Source organism: Rattus norvegicus, chromosome 10 (genome assembly GCF_036323735.1).
Source record: "Rattus norvegicus strain BN/NHsdMcwi chromosome 10, GRCr8, whole genome shotgun sequence".
NCBI classification, from domain to species: Eukaryota; Metazoa; Chordata; class Mammalia; order Rodentia; family Muridae; genus Rattus; species Rattus norvegicus.
This window is the reverse complement of record NC_086028.1, coordinates 65,097,161-65,122,062: the sequence shown is the minus strand read 5'-3', so window position 1 is coordinate 65,122,062 and position 24,902 is coordinate 65,097,161. Positions and strand designations below refer to the sequence as shown.

At 51.4% G+C, this 24,902-nt stretch overlaps 2 protein-coding genes across 6 annotated transcripts in view; both read right to left on the bottom strand.

Moving 5' to 3' along the window:
* The window catches only part of Faul2 (FAU ubiquitin like and ribosomal protein S30 fusion like 2), a 733,200-nt gene that overhangs the window by 233,870 nt on the left and 474,428 nt on the right, over window positions 1-24,902 (bottom strand). The window lies entirely within an intron of this gene.
* Rab11fip4 (RAB11 family interacting protein 4) overlaps window positions 1-24,902 on the bottom strand; it is a 108,017-nt gene that overhangs the window by 34,024 nt on the left and 49,091 nt on the right. The window contains exon 1 of one of the 5 annotated variants that reach the window (XM_006246904.5): window positions 3,433-3,758. The exons of 3 other annotated variants lie outside the window; for them this stretch is intronic. In XM_006246904.5, the coding sequence (XP_006246966.1) occupies window positions 3,433-3,462 (30 nt within the window). In that variant the 5' untranslated portion in view covers window positions 3,463-3,758. Of the gene's footprint in view, window positions 1-3,432; window positions 3,759-24,902 lie in introns of those variants that run through there. One more of the 5 variants, XM_063269073.1, reaches the window with a different exon arrangement.

Below are 24,902 nucleotides of genomic sequence, written 5' to 3'. Positions count from 1 at the left end.
TGGCACCCTACCTCTTGGTCACAAACCATACTGGGACAGTGGATGGGGAGAGGTGTCTAAAACACATACTTTGAACCCCAGATAGAGATGAACCCCAAAGATGCTATCCAGGTATGTGAAAGCAATTTCGGGATCCTTAAGAGGCCAAGTGCTGACAGCAGACAGGTGGAGGGACATCTAGCCACCTGAGGCCAAAGGGGATCTGCAGACAGACGGAGACAGAGCCAAGAAGCCAGTGAGCCTGTGGGCTACATAGTGGGTCCTATAACCCATCTTGCCCCACCTGACAGGAGCTGACCAGTATGAACAAGAGACAGGCTCCAAGCATAACGCTAAGACACAGCTACCAGAGTGTTACCGGCAAGGCTTCTACTAGTTCCAGTTCTGTGGTGGAGAACACATGATCTGCACCCACGCAGTCACGTGGACAGGCTTATCTGACCAGTCCCAGGTTGAGGGCAGGAAGCTGAGAGCGAACTCAGTCACACAGATATCTCTTCCCTGAGAGATGCCACTTACCCTTCAACTCCCAGGCCCACAAGATGGCAGAGCCATGAGGAGCAACTAAGGCAGATTCGCAGCCTCAAAGCTGCGGCTGCTCTCACCCTACTCCCCGGCGTCTGAGAGCAGCAGGCTTCCTCGGTCTCTCCGAGCTTATCCCTTGGTCTGTCTCCATGTACAGCTAAACCCTGCAGTCCTGCTAGATACATCGTACTAGACACAGGGCCCACCTCTGGGACCTTACAGTTGCTGTTCCTGCCGCCTGTTATTCTTCTATCAAGGTGTCCCTTCTCAGCATGGACTTCTCTTGCCACTAGTTAAAACCCGGCACCCCTCTGTGCTTCCTCCCTGCCTGTTTTCCAGCCCATCTTACTGGATGTCTAACTTCTGGCTATTGTGCCTCGTTCCAGTAATATAGCTCCAGGAAGCAAGGACTCACACCCATCTCACTGCCACGCCAACACTGAGCACAGAAGCTGGCAAAAATCAGATACCTAAGTTCCTGTGCAATGAATGACTGAAGCAGCACTCGCCTTGTGCCAGGCAATGAGAGCTTACAGAAACAGGGAAAGCACTATGCTCTGAAACGCCACCTGATAGAGGAGGTGGGTACCATCCAGGAAAGACAGTCACAGTGAGATACCAGGCAGGCAGGGCAAACCATTCATTCGCCCAGTTGGTTGGGGCAGGACCCCCATTATTCTAGCAATGACACCAGAAGGGTCTCGCTCAGGTTTGACACTATGAAGAACTAGTTTACTGAGTCATGAGCTAGCAGAACTGATCCAGAGAAAACAGAGCACCACCCCAGGGTCCCGTACACCTGGTCGGGCCTGGGCGCGAGACCCCGCAATGCCAGACGGTGAACCAGACAATGAATCTTCCTATGTAACACACAAGCCCTGGGCCAGGAGACAGCTTGGGCCAGAGGGTGGGTCGGAACCTTCTGTACAGGCTACTCCAACCCGAGAGATGCTGTCTGTCCGTCTGCAATTCTCACAGGCAATCTCCCCTGTTCCAGTTCCTCCTGACCCTCACCTAAAATAAATGTACAGAGGCAAAATCCTAAAATCCCTCAAGGCAAGATTCACTGTGCAGAAACCATAGGCACAACAGGCTACCCAGAATATCCAGCCCCCTAAAATCAAGGCACCCAGCCATCACCGTTAGGAAAGTGAGTGAGCTGTGACAGCCCCCAGAGAAAAGGTCTTCCAGGACAGCAAGGGCTCGCTTTAGCCCTGGGACAGATAATCAGAAGGAAATCTCCTCCTGCACCCATGCTGCTGCCCTGTAGAGCCCCGGAAAGGACAGCTCAAACCATTGTGGTCCTTCTAACTTCAGCTTTTCCTCCTCCCCCTGGCTAAAGCCCTTTCCGAGAATAGGCTCCAGGCAGTCTGTGCTGTAAGACCTCCCTTGGGGCAAAGGTCAGACCTTCCAGCTTGCTTACCTTGGCCTGGTCAGTAAGCCATCCCTGCCCTGCAGCCCAGTCTTATCTCTCAGGTTTGCCTTACCATTCACTCCGATCCCCACACCTACACCCAGAGCCCAACGTCTTAAATGGTTTCCACCAGGCAGCCAACGCTTGCTGCCTGCAGGCCCCAGCCACACATTCTTCACCAGCTCCCCCCCCCCCCCCGCCCCCGCGTCTATAGGCCATTGACCTCAAAGAACCAACTCGAACTGACCCAGGCATTCAAGGTAGCTGGGTGGTATCAGATTATACCCCAGAACTCAAGGTCCTCTGGAGGGCAAGGATGTGTCCCACATATAAAGTTCCCTGGGTATTTAACCCTGCCTCTTGTGAGAGTCCGCTAAGCAGGTTAAAGTCTGGGTCAGTGCCACAATACCAGAAGCTGGGGCTGAAACATGAGATCTCAGCGAGTGAAGATGGGTGGAGAAGGAGAGGTCTTTTGAGTTGTAAAACCCTCCCCACCAAAGCCTCCTTTCCCTAGCAATAACAGACACCATCTTTCACCAGGGAAGGTGCCTGGAAATTGCCCCAGGGAATGTGGGAACCCAAGCAATTATCACCTGCCTCTTGCCCTGAGAAGGGAGGCAGAGGTTTAGAGAGCATCAGGAACCAGTGCAAAGAGGGGCCCAATCCAAAAGGAATAGAGCACCAAGCACAAAGCAGACCCTCTGACCCCTCTGCTAATTTTAGGGGGTGAGGGGTAGAGTGCTACAAATCAGTCAGTGAAAACTAGTGAATCCTTCAGAGTCCAGCAACGAATCATTTCTAGCTCTTTTGGGGGAAAGCAGGATCAGAAGTAGGAGGTGGGTACAGAATGGAATCTAGGGCTGTTATTGGTACCAGGTTTACAGAGGCTGCGATGTTAGGCCCTGGGAGACACTTGTCACAGCAAAGAAGCAACTATGTCAACAACTTACATTGAGGTGGACTGTGAGCTCTTACAGGACTCAAGGACTTATGCTAGTAGCCTGTGTGCACCTCCACCCATAGCAGCATCTTGCTAAGAGGAAGCAGGTCCTGTCTCAAATCCCTACACTAGGCTGGTTCTGTCTTCTGACCCCTCAGATACCCCGGGAGAGGGGAGCAGCAGGAAACTGGGCTTCATGCAGTCGCCATCACCTACGGAAAAAACTTCGCCACTTATAGCTTCCTAGAGAAGCAGCCCAGCCAAGAGCAGGGCACTGATGGGGGCTGACAAGCTCCCTTACGAGCCCCACCAGATCCCCCTAAAACACTTCTGGAACAGCGCCACAGGGATCTCGGCCACCCTCCTCAAGCACCAAGCTGGTTTGGCTCACGCTCGCACCTGGGCGCCGGCCGAGGGCCCGGAGCAGGCAGAGGGGTCAGTGGTTTTGCAAAGATACTCCGATCTCCCTGGCCAGCACCGGGAGGGTGAAAGCGAATCCGCGAACTTCCCACTCCCGAGCCCAGGCTAAGTGCGTCCCGCGGCTGCCGCTTACCTGGCATCCGGGAGCCGGCGGGGAGCGCATCCCCCGACCGGCAGCAGGTCCAGCCGCTGCAGATGAACAAGAAGCCGGCCGCTGGTCGAGTCGGGTCGGGCGGGGCGTGCGGGGACCTAGCCAGCACCGTGCACAGAAAACAATCCGGGAGGCGCGCTGCTCCGCACCAGTTGAAGCCGCCGGTCCCGCCCCCGCCCGTACCCGTTGCCGGGAGACCCGCGTGGGCCGAAGGGGCTCTTTGTATCAAAGCTGCCGTGACATCACGAGGCGCCCGGGCTCCCGGGGCTCAGGCGGCAGGGCCTCGCACAGGGGGCGGGTCCTGAGGCTTAGCGGCCTGGGAACCCGAGCCGCGGGGGCGGGGCCCAGGTAGCCCCGCCCACTCAAGGTAAGGGGCAGGTGGCGGAGGCGGTGGCCGCCAATGGCCACACGGTCGGCGCCTCGGTGGGTGGAGCTTGTCTGAGCGCGCAGTTACTGCCACAGATCAAAGACCAGAGTTTAGACTTAACTCTCCGGCCCCACAGTGCCATGTCCTTGTTTGATGTCACTACTCAAACTTAATCTCATTGCTGCGAGATTCGGGCAGCACTGTCCGGCTCAAACTCGTGAATTAAAAGCCTGCCGCAACCCACCACCAGCTGAAGTCTGTTTTGGAGTCCTACCCACAACTTTTTTTTTCTTCATACCAAGCAAAGCTATCCACAGCTAGCCCAGTTCCAAGATAGAAGTGGCAAGTATACAAGAAAGAATTCAAACAAGATAGCAAATGTTAGGGCCTGTTTCCCTTCAAGTCAGTAGTGCTTTACATAACTGGAGGAAAGCCTGATTACCTTCCTGACCACCCCGATTACCCTCCTGACCAGCCTCAAGCCACCTTCTTTATACTCTACAAAGTGACACAAGCACTTGGGTATGGTTAGGATTGGCAAGGTGGCTTCACACACACACACACACACACACACACACTCATTCACACAGTCACACACTCGCTCATACATAGACACTCTCACACACACACAGACACTCACACAGAGACACACACACATACACACACACACATACTCAACACTCACTCAGACACACACCTGCTGCTCTCTAGCTCAGCATTTCTCAACCTCTGAGCTGCAACCCCTTTGGAGTTGAATGACCCTTTCACAGGGGTCACATATCAGATACTTATATTACAATTCACAACAGTAGCAAAATTATATTAGGAAGTAGTAATGAAAATAATGTTACAGTTGGAGGTCACCACAGCATGATGAACTCTGTTAAAGGGTCACAATATCAAGAAGGTTGAGAATTACTGCTCTGGCCCTTTTCTCTTAACTTCTTTCTCACCCACTGTGTGTGAGCAATAAATTCCCACTGGCCAAAGCCCACTAGAGTGGGCTTTGCATAGACAGCCTTAGGTCTCAAGTTAGGTCTGTGAGAGTGGGAAATTCCATCTTGCAAAGCTTTCTCTGAACTTGTGTCTTGTAGTTTCTACACGACCTTTGGAACTGTGTACAGATGCCACAGACAGTTTCTCACACTGTCTCAGTCCAGACTCCACCCTAGATATTCAGGGTCAATGAACTGTCTCTTGGCTTTGGGGGGCAGCAGACCTGGGGTTGAGTCCTGTTTGTCAGCTACTTGACCTAGGAATTTCCATAAGTTTTGAGACTCAGTTTGTCAGAAGGGGACACTACAGGCCGTCTCCCTTGGTGGCTGTGTACCCTCTCATGGTGAGCACATGTTAAGCCCCAGGCAAAGGTGAGACTCTTGGCTGCTTGGCTCTGAGACCTGAGCTCGGGGGGTCTCCAGTGGTTTTGGCGTGGCTAGGTCCAGGTGATCTATCTTGGTTTCTCTTCATTGGTTCCAAGGTCCATATTCTGAACTACTTCCAGGAAGCAAGACTTGAGGAAGTCATGCCTTCCAGGAATCTGCAGTCATTCAAAAGTGAGACCTGGCAGCACCCCCCACTCCCCAGCTCACCCTGAGCCACGGAACCCAGCCACGGCTTTTAAAATGCACTAGTTAAGCACTTTTTTCCTGATTTTCCCCCTCAGATGACATGGTTAAGAACTCTAGAGAGTGGGTGGGGGCAGTGGGGCCCTTTTTACTTTTCTCACAGGAAGTGGGTTAGGTTATTATCCTAAAAGCCAAATTGAATTGGATATGGTAGTTTATGCCGGTAACCCCAACAGAGTCAGAGGCCAGGGGATTGCTATGAGTTTGAGGACAGTCTGTGCTACAAAGTGAGACCTTTTCCCAAGAAAAATCACCAAGAGGCACAGTGATGGGCCTGCTCAGACTCATTGCACATTGCTACGGCCTCTGTTTGCCACCAGGAAGTTGCCCAATGTGCTGGGGCCTCAGTTTCTTCCTCTATAAAATAGAAATAAGACACTTCCTCTTTCAGGTGTGAGGTTCGGGTGAAACAGCGCAGTACCTGTGCAGAGCTGTGCTTGTCAGAGTGCAGCATTCCTACAACAGCTCCCTTTACCCCAGCTCTCGCCAGCTGTCTAACTCAGCGTCAGGCCTCAGAACCAAGGGCCATGGCTAAAAGACCCTACAACTTTAATCCACCTACACAGTCAAAAGAACAGTGGTTGGCATTTTAGACTAGACCCGTGATTTAAAAGAATTCTTTTCAAGACACAGTTTCTCTGTGTAGACCAGGCTGGCTTTGAACTCGGCTATCCACCCGCCTCTGCCTCCATAACGCTGAGATTAAAGGTGTGCACCACCACCACACCTGGCCATCTTAATCATTGGGAATTAAATTATGGGAACATTTAAAAATGTTGGGAACAGAATAAAACACACACACACACACACACACACACACACACACACACTCTTAGCACGGAGTCTGAGAGAAAGCAGGCACTCAGTAAATAGAAGTCATAACTAAACTATGTGAAGGGTTAATACCGAGAAAGCTTCAGACAGCCTGAGAAACTCTGCGGGAAGATTGAACAACTCTCCCTGGGCAGTTAGAAGTGGGGAGGCTCCGGAGGAGTCAACCTGCCAGGAGAACTCCTGGTACAGATGCCAATGTGATAAGGACCTCTGCCAACATTTGCGACCTTGAGAAAGCGGAAAATAGGTCTGTGGACAAGAATCTTCCCACTCTAGAATTCCCTTCTCTGCCCTATAAGGCCCAAGCCCCCTACACCCTGGTGCAGAGTTTCCACTGCACTCCCTGATTCTTCCGATTAAAGAACAATTCTGCTCCTGCAGAGAGGTCGGCTCCTCATGCAGAGCCCTATCCACACCGTGCAAACACTATCTTTATGCAAGGGGTTGAGTGGAGAGCAGGAAGGAATGGAAGGGCTTGTGGGAGAATCTTCCCCTATGTCCAGGAGAGGCCTGCCACCTACCAGCTGGGTTCAGGGGAGCCAACGATGTCGAGGTGGAGGTGCTGACTGGATTGAGTTGCTTTAAGGACTGAACAACATGTGGGGACCCGAGAGTTAAGGGCAAACCTCTGTGGCCCTGGTTCAAATGGGGGTAAAGGCTGTGAAGCTTTGTGTAAGCCCACCACTTGGGCGGTAGAGGCAGGAGGATAAAGAGTTCAAGGCCATCCTCAGCTAGATAGGGAGTGTAAAGCCAGTTGAGGCTACCCTGTACCCTAAATCAGAAAACAAAGAAAACTATAGCAAAACAACCCACAGCAACAGCAAAACACCTAAAATGTGTGGAGGCAGATGCCTATCCCCCAATTCTTGGAAGATGGGGGCAGAGCCTCAGCTACATTGAGTCTAGCCTGTGCTACATAATATTGTTGCAAAACAGCAATAAAGCTTGGTATAGTGGTGCGTGCCTTTAATCCCAGCACTCTTGACTCAGAAGATCGTGGTCTCTGGGAGTTCAAGGCCAGTCTGGTTTATGTAGGAATTCTAGGCCAGCCAAGGTTGCACCATGAGACTGTCTCAAATGAAGGTTGAATGAGTTAGCAGAAAATTGCTGGGGATGTGGCACTACTGGAAGACATCTTGTCTAGCAAACCCAAAGCCCTGGGTTCGATACTTAGAACCATACAGAGAAAGTAGCCGGGCTGGAGAGATGGCTCAGCGGTTAAGAGCACTGACTACTCTTCCAGAGGTCCTGAGTTCAAATCCCAGCAACCACATGGTGGCTCACAACCATCTGTAATGAGAAAGTACCCAAGAGTGAGCTAACAGGAAGTATAGTTCTGCCCCTGCCCTTGAGACTGGGGACATCAGGTGTCTTTAGTTAGCATTCCTTGGTCCCTTAGGTGTGGCTGTGTTTTACAAACTGTGACAACAAACCCATCAAACCACATTTAGGTAGAAAACTATGGGTAAACAGCTCCTGTACTGTTATACGTAGGAGGACACCCCCCCTCCCAGGCTCAGAGATAACTGGGACTACTCTCAAAACCACTCAGACTTTGTCTATTAAGCAGGGCCTGAGGCTACCTGCCTGTAGAGCCCTGGTCTCCTTCCTGCTCTGTTGGATGGAAGATGGGTGGGGGCAGGGAGTAGCAGGGAGTTAGTTCTTGGTTTTACCTTGCTAGCCCAGTGGCTTGAGTCTCCTAAGGGATCTGATTTGCTTTTTGAGGAGAAAAGAACAACATTCAAAACAAACCCTCTTCCAGAGAATGTATCCAAGAATAACTTTCAGATGGTCTGGCCACTCTGAAAGATCGATTCTTTCTGTCATGGGGACTGACTTTCCTGTGGGTGTGGGTACACCACCATCCCATGAAGTCAGATGCCAGAGTTGGTTGAAGCTGACAGAGAAAAGTGTCAGCAAGCAAGACTCCTGCCCTCCAAAACCGCATGGTCATTTGTGTGGTGTAGGTGGGAACGGTCAGTTCTTAGGTAAGCACACCCTCCTGACCTATAATGATGTTTCCTCCCACTGCCAGCACCCAGTGGCTCGCCCAGCGCTGGATGCAGGAAAGGGGCGCATTACTCAGTGTTAGCATTACCCAAGCAGCTAATGCTTACCAACCTTAGCTGAGTGAACAGACAAAGAACACCTGAGGGCCAACACTGAATAGAAAACCACCACCTAAGTCTGGCCCCAGAGGGGGTCTCAATCTGGGTTCTTTGAATATCCCTTGGATTCTGTGGAGACCCTGCCTGAGACAAAACCTCCTAAGACAAAAACTGATGAGAGAGAGAGAGAGGCTCCGTGGTTAACAGTGCATACAACTCCTTACAATACCCTAGTTCAGCCCATTCAGAGCCTGCCCCACATGTGGCCCATACATATACAGTCACCAAACTAGACAAGATGGATGAAGCAAAGAAGTGCAGGCTACAAGAACTGGATATAGATCTTTCCTGAGAGACACAGCCACAATATGGCAAATATATAAGCGAATGCCAACAGTAAACCACTGAACTGAGAATGGGACCCCTGGTAAAGGAATCAGAGAAAGGACTGAAAGAGCTTGAAGGGGCTTGAGACCCCATATGAACAACAATGCCAACCAACCAGAGCTTCCAGGGACTAAGCCACTACCCAAAGACTATACATGGACTGACCCTGGGCTCCATCCGCATAGGTAGCAATGAATAGCCTAGTAAGAGCTAGTGGAAGGGGAAGCCCTTGGTCCTGCCAAGACTGAACCCCCAGTGAACAGGATTGTTGGGGGGAGGGCAGTAATAGGGGGAGGATGGGGAGGGGAACACCCATATAGAAGGGAAGGGGGAGGAGTTAGGGGGACGTTGGCCTGGAAACCGGGAAAGATAATAACAATTGAAATGTAAATAAGAAATACCCAATTTAATAAAGATGGAGAAAAAAAAAAAAAAGACCATAGTTCAGTTCCCAGCACCTACATCAGAAAGTTTACAACTATCAGTAACTCCAGATCCACGGGATCTGATGTCCTCTTCTAAACTCTGAAGGCATCTGTGCTCACCTACACATACACACATACACACGCACACACATATGCATACATATACATGCACACATATACACACACACATACATATACATATACATATGCACACATATACACATACTTTAAAATAAAATGCCAGGCGATAGTGGTGCACAACTTTGATCCCAGTACACAGGAGGCAGAGGCAGGCGGATCTCTGTGAGTTTGAGGCCAGCCTGGTCTACAGAGAGATGCCTAAGACAGCCAGGGCTACACGGAGAAACCTTAGCTGGAAAAACCAAATAAATAAAACAGTTCGCTAAGTTGCCTCTGACTTCTGCAAGCCAGCCAGCATCATGCACCACTTACAGAGATAACAAAAAATAAACAAATGACCAGCAAAATAGCTCATCTAGTGGAGTCACTTGTCAGTTGCCACTAAGCCTGATGACCTGAGTTCAATCCTTGGATCATACAAGATGGTCTCCAAAAAAACTGCTCTCTGATCTCCACACATACTAAATAAGTGTAATAAAAGTTAAAAAATGGTCTGGAGAGATGGCTCAGCGGTTAAGAGCACTGACTCCTCATCCAGAGGTCCTGAGTTCAAATCCCACCAACCACATGGTGGCTCATAACCATCTATAATGGGATCTGATGCCCTCTTCTGGTGTGTCTGAAGACAGCTACAGTGTACTTATATATAATAAATAAGTACATCTTTAAAAAAAAGTTAAAAATATTTTTTTTGACACAGAGTCTCTCTACATATCCCTGGCTGTCCTGTAGATCAGGCTGGCCTCAAACTTTGCCTCTCAAATGCTGAGGTCGAAGGCGTGCGCCACCACACCTGGCTAAAACATTTCTTAAGATTGAAAAGCATGAGTTTCCCTCTGTCTACTTAGCATACGGTCCTTCCATGTGAGGCCACATTTACAACCTCTCCTCCAGCGTAACCACACCCAAAAGCAGCTCCAAGTCAGGAATGGCTTCACTCCTTCCTGCTGTCTGTCCAGTTTACCTGTGACAGTCAGGATCTTAGCCAGGCTTCCTCCTCCTCCTCCCAGCCCAGCGCTCTCCATGATAGACATCAGTCATTAACTAGAAATGTCAATATCAGTCACACTGGGCCACATGAGCAGGTTGCTGCTGTCAACAGGCACAACCTGGACATGACTCCTGTTCAGTACAGTGCCACTGTGCAGTAATGTCACTGTGCAGCAAAGCCTGCTGGGACTGTACCACATGCTCTTGTCCTTTGTCACCTCTCTTCAGAGTTTCCTAGAGCACACACTTAGAAAGTGTCAGCTGGGACTTAAGTCTCAGCTTCTAGTCTCAGAGCACAATGGATGCACCACAATGGCACAGTGGCCCAGGAAAGGGAAAGAGGTACAAGTGGGCAGGCAGGAGCCTAAGTGGCAGCCACCCCAAGTGACCTATCACACCAAAGGAAAGTCATGTCCAATCAGCAACTCAGGAAACCTGGGAAGCCTTGGGAGCCTGAGCCCTTCCTTTCTAGCAGGTTTGTGCCAGAGACTGTACAATCTCTTCTTCCTGGGAAGCAGGAGTTCTCCTTGTTCCCGCTCCCATCCTTGATGGGCTTTCCCAGATCCACAAGCCTCCCCTGAAAGGCTGCTGCTGGACAGCATGGGCGAGGATTCCTCCACCCCACACCCTGTGCTACACCAGGAATGGATCCTGCAATAGGCCTCTGTCCTCTGCAGCGTCAGGGCCTCGGGCCAGCTCCTTCCTAATGCCCAGCTGGATCCTGTGCAGATCGGGTGGTACCAGGTCCTTAGGTAGGCAACTCCATTTTCTTTCTTCCTCCTTCCCCCTCCTCCCCCTCCTCCTTCTTTTGAGACAGGGGTTCACTTTGTAATTCTAGCTAGCCTAGAAGCTTGATATGTAGATGAGACAAAGTTAGCCCCTAGTGCAGAGAGAGAGAGAGAGAGAGAGAGAGAGAGAGAGAGAGAGAGACTGCCTTTCTCTGCCTCCTGAGTGTTGGGATTAAAGGCGCACACACCACCCTGAGCCTATAGCTCCAGCCCACAGGAGGACTGAGTTTTCTTAGCCATTTAAACCTGACAGGAGGAGACGATGGTGAGAGAGGCCAAGCTTCCTCTTTGACATACATCTTTGAGTCATGCAGTCACCCAAGAAGGGGTGTCTGGGGAAGGAAAGGGAACAAGGTTCCCTTTGATTCAGAATTGGGAGGACTACGAGGGAACTTGTTTTCCCTTCCCCTGGTGACATCAGGTAACTGCTCACCGCACCCAGGACAGTGTAAATACTTCTCTTCCCAGACTCCTCATCTCTCACTTTCCCCTAGACCGGGTCGTCAGGATAGGTCACCCCACCTAGAGAAATTCACCGCCAACTTCTAGAGCATTCACAATGGCTGGTAAGGCAGTGGTTCCTGACCCGCGTGGCTTGCTAAACCACTATGCAGGTGAGGAGGAAAGCCTTGACGGCTGCCCTGCTTTGGGCTCACTGCGGGCAATGGGTATGACCACATGGTCATGGGCAAGGGCACCGTTTGCTCCTGTGCGCCTTCCTAATGGGTGAAGACCTGCTACATGCCAGACGATGTTGTGGGTCTTATGGGTACAGCTGTGAGCAGTACGAGTCTTGGCTGGATGCTGTGGAACTGGCACTGTATCAGGGTAGTCAGCTGATAAAGCGAGCACGGGCTCTGAAGAAAATGACGGTGGCTAGCCGGGGCTACACTGAGTGCTGGGGCTACAGTGTAAGACCCCATCTCAAAAAGAGTAACAGCAAAAACAGCACATAAAAGGAGGGGGAGGGGAAGGGAAGGGGAAGGAAGGGAAGGGAAGGGGGAAGGGCAAGGGGAGGGGAGGGGAAGGGAGGCTCTAGGGTGTGAAGACTTACCAACGATTGATTTTTGCATCTGGAAATGGTCACTGTCGACCTGCTTGCTACCCGAAAGCTATAACTCTGCCAGCATCAGGGGCTGTCGCCAGCCCCTTTCCCCTCAGTTCAGTGTTGGCAGAGGCCAGGCTTCTATACCTCAGGCTCCACTTTCAAGATCCCTGCCTTTCATCATCACAACCACCACAGGGCCAGGGCTGGGCACGTGGCTCCTCACCCTCTCCGTGCAGCCACCACCATGGGGTGTTAGGTCTGGGAAGCGTGAGTCTCCAGTCTCCAGGCCTGGCTCAGCTGTACAATGGCCCAGGGCAAACAAGTGTAACGTCCCCTCACTAAGAGCCTCAAAGGGCTGGAGTGTAGCTCAGGACTGAGTACTTCCTAGCATGTGCAAGGCTCTGGATTCAATCCCCAGTTTTCCAGAACAGAGGGGGGTGGGTGGGGGATGAATTGTCCCTAAAGAGATGACAGTGTCCAAAAGAAAAAAAAATGGCTCACTCACAATCACAGAGCTTAGTTGAGGCAACTGGGAGCAAACTGGAAAACTGCTTTATTATCAAACGTGTGGTCGCTTCTGGCTATTGGGAAGTCCGTTTACCCTGTAAAACTCTGCCACAGTGTGACCTCCAGGTAACGAGTACCCTACGCCTCAGCATAAGATCTGCTGCCGTGAGGAGCACGCCGGATGTTGGCCTTATTTAGGTCCCTACCAGGCTGCAATTCCTGAGGACAAGGTCCATGTCCCTGGTAGTCTTTGACTTCTTACGTGTGTGCATACAGTGGCCATGAAGAGCAGAGGGTCCGCCTGAGTGTGGGTTAGCAGAGCCTTTTGAAGAATCCCTAAGACACACATATATCTGTTTGGTCTTTGCTGTGTAACCCAAGCTAGTGGCAAACCTGTGACAACCCCCCTGTCTCTACTTCCTGAGTGCAGCAGGCATTCAATGCCCAGCCCTGAGACACACAGCAAAGAGAGACAGCTGAGCGTCAAAGAGGCCTCCTTCAAGACCCAACACCTTTTTCCCAGAACAGATCTGAGGAGACCCCCTCTATCCCATAGAACCTGGACCACACGAAGTGATCGTTTCCTATGGGTTTTTTGCTGTTTTCTGAGACAGGGTTTCTCTGGGTAGTCTCGGCTGGCTGGGAACTTGCTATGTAGCCCAGGCTGGCCTCCAATTCATAGAGATCACCAGCCTCTGCCTCCCAGGTGCTTGGTTAAAGGGCGTCATTACCACACCCAGTCTCCTGGAGCTGATTCTTATTAAGAACCATTAATTATTTCTTGTCTGCTGTGTGTCTCCCTCACCACACTGCTCACCAGCCATACTACAGACGGGGAGCAAAGGACGACCCTGTGTGGGAGCTGAGACCCCCACCTCAGGTCTGCCTGGGCCAGGAAGTGGCTTGCTACTCTCTCCATCACCTGTTCAGAGGTGACCACTGTCCAGCATGGCCACTTTGCACCAGGTCTTGGGGATTCACCTACATGTGCCTCAGCTCTGTTTACTCTTAGTTCCTTCTCAGATCTGTGGTCAGGCTAGGTTCTCTGCTGCGTCACCCCAAGAACTGCTGTGATACCCCTTAGCATGTTCCTGTCCTTCCTGGTTCTCTGCCTCATTCTCAGTACAAAGGAAGTCTTCTGTGAGGGACACTCCAGGGGGCTGGCCATTAATCTCAGGAAACACCCACATACCTACTTCTGGATATGGATGAGCGTAGACAGTGATTATTCTGGTCAGAACACACTAAAAGGCTTATAATTCCACTTTGAAAGCAAACAAATCCCTCAAAATTGTCTCCCCAAATCATCTCAGTGGAAAATGCCCCCAAGCCACAGCAGACACGTGATACCAGCAGGCCTGCAGGCCCAGAACTGCAGAGCCCCTGGAGCCTAGGATCCAGCATCCATCCGTCTGTAAGGCAGAGAGCCTGGGGAGCCTCCAGGAGGGCCCACTGCCACCAGCTTACTTGGGCCTCCTCAGTCCATCCCTGGATAAACAGAAGGCCACAGCAGCAGATGGACCGGCTGGCCTCTCCTCTCGGCACACACACACAAGCTCTTTGTGGCTTCACTGCCAGGGCTGGGCTCAGCAAAGGAAAACCAAAGGCGCCTGGCCGCAGGACACTGGGCCACTGTTCTTCCTACTTCAGGAGAAACCACAGCCCGGGGCTGAAGGAGCCAGTGTTCAGGTGGAAACTGGAGAGGCTGAGCCCAGAGTAGGCCGGTTGGGGGTTGCCCTAAAAAAGAGGCTGTTTTCAGGCCAGGCTTCCTGCTATCCCAACTTAACCACAAGGCTACAGTCACAGGGCGAAGCCCCTGGCATCCAATCTGCTCAGACTCAGCCCCAGCCAGCCTGTTGCTGACCACCTGAACTTTAGTAGCTCTGACCTACACAACAGGGTTGATGGCAGTTCATCCCCCTGCCCTGGTTACTTTGTCTTGGCTCTCTTTAGTCTTTCCCGGCTGAACCGTTTCTCCTGCTCATTTGTTTGTTTCTTGAGGCAGGGCCGTGTGCATTCCAGGCTGGTTTTAAATTGGATATATGCTGTGCGATCATGAACTTCTCCTATGCCCCCGCTTCCACCTCGTGAGTGTCAGGGTGACAGGTACGCACTATCACATCCAGTTTTACGTGGTCCTAACAACCAAACCCTAGAGTCTCACGCATGCTGGCCACGCACTCTGCCAACTGAGCTACAGCCCCTGCCTGTTTTATTTTTATTATTGTCATCCTGTTTTGTTAAAACAGGCCTTTTAAGTCCTGACCCTCCTGCTGCAGCCTCCCAGAGTGCTGAAGTTACAGGTACACACCCCGGTATCCAGCCCTTAGTGTTATTTGCAGTGGCTGCATTCTATATAAAGTCTGAATCGGTGAGTAATGGCCCGGCATTCCTCAACACCCCAGCCCTTGAAGATACAGTCTTCCCCCTGTGACTGCCTCTGCTCTAAATATGGTTCACCTTGTGCTTCAAGTCCTGTCCTCGTGTGTGTGTGTGTGTGTGTGTGTGTGTGTGTGTGTGTGTTTGCACACTCATGCCTTGCCTACTATATTGTGGGTCAGCAAGATGGCTCCAGTGGGTAAAGGTGCTGGCTGCCAAGTCTGACAGCCTGAGTTCAATCCCTAGGACTTACACAGTAGGAAAAAAAACCTAATCCCAAAAAGTTGTTCTCTGCTCTTTACATGTGCACTGAGGCAAGAGGCAAGAGCATGCATATATATATATATATATATATATATATATATACATATATATATATATATATATATATATATATATAACAATGGCTACTCTAATGGAATAATTACTACCATGTCATACCCTCCCCTCTTCTTCTAGCTCTACCCCAAAAGATTCACTACCATCAGTTACAGCCCGAAGCTGTGCATTTGCTCCATAAACTTGTTTGTCCTCCCTGTCTGCTGTGTAGCACCCCTGACCTCCCTCCCTCCACCCCACCCCCATTCCTGGGAACCATTCTATTGTCTATGTCTACATGGCTGAGCTTTTCTTGTTATGCACTGGGAACTGAACACAGGATCTCAAGCTGTTCTACAATCGAGCTATGCCCTAGCCTTTAAAATGTCTTAAACATATTATTACTTTTAATTACATGTGTGTGCCTGTGTGTGGGTAGGGACACAGGAGTTCCAGTCGACCAGAAGCACCAGGGTTACAGGCTGTGAGCTACCTGACTCGGATGCTGGGAACCACACTCAGGTCCTCTGTGAGAGCAGCAACTGCTCTTCACCACTGAGCCACCTCACCAGCTCCCTTTAAAAATAATGGTAGGTGTCTGTGGGTTGGAGGACCATGCAGTGTTTTCTTTCCAGATGAAGCTCTATAATGATGACCATGACTTGGCTTTCAAGGCCTAGTGTGACCACCGTGTTTGCTCTTGGGACTCCCTCACCAACAGACCTGGCCCAAGTGCTCGGCACAGACGTCCAAGGTCTGGCCTGCCCAGTGAAGCACTCGCCCTGTCTGACCTCAGACCTGGCCTCAGACAAGGAAGTCTTTCCCTACTTCAGGCTCAGCATCTAGCCACCCGATTTCCATGCAAATCCAGGCACAGCCTATAGGCTTCATGACCAACATGAGTTCAGGGCAAGGGGTTCTCTACCTGGCCAGTGACAGAGTTTGGGAACTTTCGTCTTTCTACCTAGTGCCTCATACTCCCATCTATAAAATGGGAATAAAAGTACTTAGGGTCAGGCTCCAAACACATGATGGTGGCTGGCACAGCATCTGTCCCCATGCTGCCCAGGCCACCTGCTAGGACAGTCCTTCCTCACAGCAGATCATAACAGCTACTGTCAACTTCTGCTGGGCCCATGGGAACCAGGCAGACGCTCGCTCCTTCAGTACTGTTTGTTGGGCCTCCTACTTGGGTTGCTTGCTTTTAAGCTTTTAAACTCTTTATGGCCGGAGTGCACGTGTGTCTCTTTGTGTGCGTCTGCAGGTCTCAAGGGAAGGAGCACTAGAACTTAAGGCACCCTTCCAAGGAGAAAGAAATGTGGGAGAGCCAGTGCACCAGGAGAGGGATGCTATTTGGGGCTATTGGACAGAGGGAAGTCACTGCACCAGCATGTAGGGACCCGAGGACTACAGGAAGGTTGCTTGAGGCTGAGAGACCCTCCCTGGTCCACCAGGCAGGGTGCAGCTGGTTGCATTTGCAGTGCAACTTTTCCAAGCCTCAACTCCTAGACCTTCGAGAGCTCGAGAGAGGCCCTGCCAGGCTGTTCACATGCAATTCTAATACGTGATGCTGTGCTTCGCCTTCAAAGAGCTTCAGGACCCACCTAACCTGAGTATATACACCATTCTTTCCATTTCACAGATAAAAAAAAGCTGAGACGCTAAAAGATTGGCCCAGGGTCAGGATGCTGACCTGCCTGACTCCACCTTGCATAACCCTTCCAAGTCCAACAGACGGTCAGCTGGATAGGGTTAGCATGTGGCTACCCAAGAGGCAGCTTTGTAGCTATGAGCTTCTGTGAAGAGGGAAGGAGAACCTCTGATCAGAAGGGTGCCCCAAGTCCAGAGTCTCAGGCATTCGGCATCCGGCTCCTACCCCAGGTGTACTCTTCCAGTTTCTAGACCAGCTCACCCTAAATAAACCTGCTTTCTGCCGCCTTCCCCTTCCTGGGCCCCTCTTTCAGGGCCCCGTGGCCCAGTCCGTGTCTAAGAATACCAGGCTAAGGCAAACAAGAGCTGGCATGCTCGCCCGAGGACGGGCTCTCCCTTGGCCGTTTTGCAAAGGGCCTGTTTTGGCGGCCCAGGCATTCAGTTTCCTTCATTAGAATGGGCCCCGAGCTGGCTGCCACTGACCTCTGGACCCATTCCATCAGAGAAGGGATGAAAGCAGAGAAAAGTCCCAAAGGAGCTGCCCTTCCCCAGCAGCGGGGACAGAGGTCTGAGTAGATGCAGCGTTGGACACTCCACAGGCAACGAGAGAGGCAGGACACAAAGCCAGGCCATAAGGGACAGGCTCACAAAGGTGGCCCTCAAGCAAACACAGCAGGAGAACCAGTCAGAGGAGAGAATTAAGGCGGGAGAAAGTGAGACCCTAAGAGCAACAGCTTTTCTGGAACACTCGGGAGCAGAGGCAAAAATAAGAACAGGGTCCTGGTGGCACCCACCCAGTGCCAGACAGTGGAGCGGGTGAGGTTCACAGACTGCCTAGACCAAAGACAAAGATTCCAAGTGTGAATTCTTCCAGAAACTCAGGGAGGTTCTGCGTGCCAGTGCACATTAGCATAACAAACGCTGAGCTTTCTAGACTGAGGGTGGCAGCTTCGCCTGGGGTCTCATGTCCCTGAGGGACATTTAGACCTAGGGAAGTGGGAAGCAGAGGGTTGCTCCTCCCTCTCTCTCTCTGTCTCTCTCTGTCTCTCTCTGTCTCTCTCTGTCTCTCTCTGTCTCTCTCTGTCTCTCTCTCTCTCTCTCTCTCTCTCTCCACCTGTTTTCTCCCGTCTGCCTAATGGGATTGGGAATTTATCAGAAACTACAGTGTGTGGCCAGAGAGGAGTAGAGTGTGGAGGGTCTTTTGAAGCCAAGCTGTGTGTAAGCCACCAGCTGAAAAGGACTGACTGCAGCGGCTCACACCCACACAGGAGCTGCCTGTGAGAAGGGCACACGGCTGGCCAACCTCACCATCCGGTGGCTGGGTAACGTTGGAAAAATGTCTTCACCTCCCTCAACATCACTTTCGTCCTGGACAATGGGCTCAACAAGCCAGGTCCTAGCAACTCAGAAGGCTGAGGCAATTCAAGGCTAATCTGGGCTACAGAGGGAGAGCCTGTCTCAGAACACCAAAATAAATTGATAAATATATTTTTTTTACTTATCGTTTTAGGGGTTGGGAGATGACTTGGCAGGTTAAGGACACTTGTTCTTGCAGGGTTCCTGTGTCTGATTCCCAGAGCACATATGGAAGCTCACAAAGGGCTGTAACTCCAGTTCCAGGGGAACCACAAGTACAGGAAACACACGTGGTGCACGTATATGCAGGCAAAACACCCATACACAGAGAAATGGTTTTTTTTATTAAAGTTTTAAAATAGGTATCTCGTGTAGCTCAGGTTAGTCTTGAACTTCTAGTCCTCCTGTCTCTCCCTCTCTAGCCCTGTGGATGCACCAGGCCTGGCTTCTATCAGGCTGGGGACTCAAAGTCAGGGATTCACTGAGTGTTAAGCAGGCTCTCTACCAACTGGGCTGCATCCCAGGGGCTAACATTTGCTTTAACAAAGCAAACCTTTGTGATGATACCTCCTGTGTGCTGGATACTAACATACACATGTCTTTACAACCTGCCTAACACAGGAGGTAGGCGGTCTCACCCTCACCCCAAAGGTGAGAAAACACGAGTCACAAAACATGAGGCAGCAGACAAAGATGTGAACTGTGAACCAGGTGTCCAACTGGGACCACTGCAGCCTGCTCCCCCAGGACTGTCCTGTGCTGCCTGCTCCCTGACACTGAAAGCAGACTGGTCAGGGCTGGGAGGACTGAGACGTGAACTGCTGCACGAGAAACCAACCTGGGGATGGGCTGGGAAAGCGTCCTCGGTGGTGTCTAAACCTGTGGTTGGTCCAAAGAACTTGTCAGGATCCTGATTCTCAAGTCGACCGGGGACTTGGGGGGGAGTGAACGTGGCCTGCAATCTGCACTCAGCCAGCTGACTCTGGCCAGGGTGTGAGGTCCATGGGGTTGCTCTCAATGCTGTCCTTATTACAGCTGTCACGGGGACAGGGGAAGACCCCTGATCTAGCAGAGAGCAGAGCTGAAGGGAGCAGCCTTGAAGGAGTCTACAACCTCAGTTTCCCTCGGAGACGGAAGTGTCAGTCAACCACTGGCCCATTCCCAGGCCCTGGCTGTGAATAACGCCCCATCACCTCTGTTCCCGGTGGCAAGCAGCAGTAGATACTGCCCTTTGCTTACAGGCTCCCAGAGGGAGGAATAAAAATAAAACAACCCTGACAGTAGCAGCCGCCCTGTCAGGAGTGGGCCCACTCGGTGGAAAGGCTGCCTCCAGCTGCGGCTGGCAAAGTCATCTAGTCTTCTACACTGGCAGCACAGGACACAGGGCTCCTCCTAGCCACACATGAAGAGACAATGGGATAGTGGCCAGGCTGAGGAATCTACAAGGGCACAGATGAATCAGGGAAGGGAGCGTGCAGGGACCATTGCTCTGCAGCCACCTCTGACCTCCAGCATCATTGCCAACGTAAGAGCCCCCAACAACTTCCTTGACTCCATCTAAGTGCCCAGTACTTGCCAGGCTGGCACCTCCTTTATTTCTCTGCACACAGCCTTGGGTCACTGTGCCCATCCGTAAGCCAGGGAACTGAGACTCACTGGGGATCAGGGTAAGGTAAGGTGGCACAGCTGACAAGGGGCAGCGCTGGGGTGTATCCTACCCCTGCCTAGATGTCTGGAGTCCCCCTCCCAAGGGTGCTTGCTTTATAACAGGACCACGCCCTGATGGTTTCCCTTCCCTGATGCCTTGGGCTTTACAGATCTGGGGATGGTTCACTGGAGTCCTGAGCAGCAGAGGGCCGAGTGCAGAGCTGGCTTCATGATTAGGCTCGACCAGGGCTTTTGTTTGGGGTTCAAAAGCTAAGGCTGAGGGCCCAACAAGATGGCTCAGTAGGAAAAAGAGCTTGCTGTATAAACACGGAAACCTGTGTTTGATTCCTGGTGCTCATATAAAGGTGGAAGGAGAGAGCCCACTCCACAAAGCTGTCCTCTGACTTGACAATTACACTGTGGCACATGGGCTCCACCACCACACGACACGCATACAAGCTGAGGCTCTGAAGGAGAATTTTCCAGGCCATGATGCGGGGTGAGTTATGACACCAGCTAGAACTGGAGTAGCATTATCCTGCTTCATGCCTTGCCACCAGCCAGTGCTGGGGCCTTGAGACAGTCCCTTGTTTTTCCCCGGCATTACTGGGCCTGTTCCAAGATTTCAAATTCAAACAGATCTGCCTAACCCTGTCTGGTGTGCACCCATCCATATAGCTGGGTGTACTTTAAAACCACCAAGGCAGCTTGGCAAACTCCCAATGACTGGTGAGACTGCAGATCAATTAAGTCTGGACATTTTAAGACTCCCCAGTATATGTGACCTACTGGAGTGCCCAGCAGACGGGGCATATGCACAACTTGCCTGGAGGTTAGAATGTAGGAATTTGTGCACGTGCAGGTTGGGTGGTCTAATTAGCTACCAGGACACACACATGAATAAAAGCCACAGGGGGAGTGGCAAGGCCTGTGAATGTCCCAAAATGTGTTCCAGCGGAAAAGGGCCTCCCTGGTCAAGTCTGAGTGCAAACATTGTATGCCCTCCCTGTTCCTTTTAAGAGTTCTTGGTTTGTCAAGCTCCGAGGGGCTCTGTGCTGAGGAAACCAGTTTATCTCCTGCTTCTTAATGACCCCAGAGTGCCTAGTTCAGCCAAGTGCTTTGTAGTACCCCATGTCACTGTGGATGGTGTCTGAATCAGGAACCAAGCCAGGCTGGGGAGGGGTTTTATTGCCTTGCCTGTACTCCTGGGGTGGGAGTTGTGGAGGAGGGGACCAAGAACCTAGGGGTGAGGCTGCTAAAGGCTGGGGTGGGGAGGGAGCTTGTGAGCAGCAAGTAGCAGGGGAGGAAGAGTGTACCCCAGCTGGGAGCTGCAACATAGTGCTGTTTGCCATGGTTCCCCACTGGCTACTGTCTGCCATAAAAACACACGCATGGGTGTGCAAAGGCACACACGAGAACACACGAAAAAGTACATGTGTGTGTGCACACATGCATGTATATGCACATACTGCTTGGTTTCTGTAGAAAAGAGTCCCAGAGATAAAGCCACCTATAGATAGTTGTAGGAGAAAAGTGGAGATGGCCAACAGGAACTAGAACTAAAATATGAATATTTATAGCTACCTACATTTCTTACACCATGTCTCAGTGTCAGGAGCCAGCACTCCCTGGATAACACTGAAAGGGCTCTAACCTCCTAGAAATATTCTATCCGTCCCAGGTGTCCTGCAAGATGGTGTCCTTTCACAGACAAGCTGAGGCGTCTAGGGTTGCTAGCTCAAGGTTTTATTGGGAGCAGCAGGCTGGTAGGGAACCCTGCCCCTCCTCCCAGGACATGGCTGGTTACTCCCCGTAGCCAGTCCTAAAGTGAGAACTGCCCACTTTTCAAAAGCCAGGACAATACATACAGGTCTCCAGTATTCTTTCTCCATTTGACCCAAAGACTAACTTCTTATTTATCTTTTTGCTATTGTTTTGAGACAAGTTCCTGTTTCCCAACCTGGACTGGCCAGGACCACCACACCCAGCCCAAAGGCTGATCAATTGCAATGGGCACCTTACACGTGAACTTGAAGTGCTCTACCCCAACCCCAGTCAGGATTTAGATACTGGGCAGGACCTGGGGAGGCAGCAGCCGCTCATCCTGTTCAGGTTGGCACTGGGAATACCTGCCTTTTATTCCTTCGGGAAGGTGCATCTTGAAGGTAAAAGTGGCCAGAAAGCAGGCGTGAGTTTTAGCAGTCACTCATTTTAATGTCCCCTCACCCCGCTGAGCTCTAAGGATCACAGGGGGCCACGGCAAAGGTCCAAGTGTCCCTGTGCCCTAAGGCCCGCCCATCATATGAGATAGGGTGTCCTGGTGCACGGGGGGCGGGGGGGGGGTGCTGCTTCTGATCTGTCTGGAGCGCTGGCAAAGTCTGCTGGAGCAGAACCTGCCTCCAGTGAACACAGCAGAGACAGAAGGAGGACTTACTAGGAGAGGGAGGAGCACCAGTCTGCAGGTGGAGGACCTTGTTGCCAGAGACACTAAGTACCAGACAGGAGGCAGGGAAGCTATAGATGGCTTCTTGTCAAAGGGGCAGCTCAGGGCCCTTCATCTTTTCAATAAATATTCACCCAGTCCTAGAGTGTCATTCATTCCTTTAGGCACAAAGATGAACCAGAGATAGCCCTGACCTCCCGAAGCTCAGAATCTAGTGACTAATAACAATAAAAACAATTCTAATTGGATGGGCATTTTGTCGTGACTTCTCAAATAAGGATTCTGGCTACAGAGGCTAAGCGGTTTGCCCAGTGTCACACAGCCAATACATCTCACAGGCAGGATTCTCCTCCCAGGGGCCCTGTGTTTGTAGATGATATTTGTAGTGCGATGAGGGAGGAGGACTTGAAGGGAAGGACTAGGGTAAAGTCACATAGGAAGGATTTAGGCAAGACTAGGGTAGGCAGACTAGAGACAGGAAGTCAGCACAGGGGCTGTCACAACAGCCAGACAACCACCATGAAGGGGGGTTTGGCCTGGGACTGCTGCATGGGTTGTGTACTGCATCAGCTCTCAGGGTGGTCCAGGGTCCCACAGGCTGCAAGACTAGCTCTTCCCTGCAGTTGTGTAGCCCAGGGGCTTTAGGAACAGACACACATGACCAGGAGTCTGGGGACAAGCCTTTCGGTCTCTAAGTAATCGCTGTCACCCAACCCCACGCTGTTATCACAAGTTTTGTTTCCTCCAGGGGAGGAAGGAGCTACTGAGCCCCAGATGCATTGCACATCACACCCTGAGCCCATTGGGTTTGCATTTCTACATCAAAGATTCTGACTGAAGGGGGTCCCAAGAGCCAATAAGGTGGGTCCCTAAAGCCATCCAAGTCCTGAGGCACAGAGGCTCAGCAAACTTAGAGATGCCACCAAGACCTGAGTTTGACCCCAAGACCCACATGGTGAAAGGAGAAAACTCCTACAGTTTGTCCTCTGACGGCCATACGTGTACACACACACACACACACACACACACACACACACACACACACACACACTCCCTTTCTGGAGTGTTTCTTATTCACTTCACAGTTTCCTGCTTCATAACCAGACAAAGGTCTTCCAGTCAGGATCTCTGTCCAGGGGGCTTGGGGAGCGCTCTTCTCCCTTGTCACTTTCCCTGGGGGCTCCTGTGATGCGATGCTTATTTTGTGGAACTAGGACAAGCTTTGCAAGTCCTTCAGAGCCCAGTTGTTCATTTCTCCCAGGCTGAGACAGAGGGCGAGGAGAGGCCTAGGATGCAGAGAAGCTGCAGGACAAGGGGAAAGGAGAAGGCGAGTCAGAGTCCTGGGTGCAGACAGGGTGAGTGACAACCCAGGCACTGAGCACCAGATCTCTCAGACAAGTACCTTAGCTGTCGGTGTCTCGGCTTCCTCACAGTGTAGTGGGCACAACAGGCTGTACAGTGCAAGCAGAAGGGACGGGTGGTAGTCAGAGAACTTGGTCGTGGAAAGTGTGGGTACCTGGCTCACATGGCAAACATTCCAACAGCCCACCCTGCCCTGTGTCTGCCTCTTGCCAAGACCTGGCTTCCATGGGAAGGTACCCTATGCTGAGATGGAAACAGCAGGAAGTCAGGATGGAGAGGGATGGGAGACTGGGAGAGGAGGGAGGAGAGAAAGCAGCTATAGTACGAAATGTGTGGTTACCTAGTGAGGCCATTCAGCAAATGGACATTAGGTCCTGCCTAGCTTCTTCCAGGGATATAGCCCTGAACAATCAATCCATCTGGGTCTTCTGGGGGCTATGAGGTAACCCTTGCAACTTTCCACGGGAGAAATGGGAGGCAGTTGTCAGGAGTAGGGACTCACAGTGCTGATTTCCAGAAGCCAGGCCATGACGACTTGACTTTGGAGGATGAAGGCCCTCTGACAGGATTGGGACCCTTCTGTACCTGGAGTTTGGGGATGGGCCAGCCCCACACTCTAGCAATACTCTCCTTTCAGTCCACAAACATGGAGCAGCTGGGCAGAACAGAGCTCCGACAAAGCTGGTCCTGCCTCGCTAAGGGGGCAAGCTCACCCCAAGGGACAGCAGGGTCCACACTTCCAGCCTTCAAATTCAAACTCATTCTTTCTTTTTTTTAAAAAAGATTTATTTATTTATTTATTTATTTATTTATTTAATGCATGTGAGTGCACTGTAGCTGTCTTCAGACACATCAGAAGAGGGCATCAGATCTCCTTACAGATGGCTGTGAGTCACCATGTAGTTGCTGGGAATTGAACTCAGGATCTCTGGAAGAGATCTGGACTGAGCAGTCAGTGATCTTTAACCTCTGAGCCATCTCTCCAGGCCTCAAATTCATTCTCTCCCTGGAAATATTTGGGAGCAGGACAAGCCCACCCTCACTGCCAAAAGGAGTCAGCCTCGGGGACATGGTGTT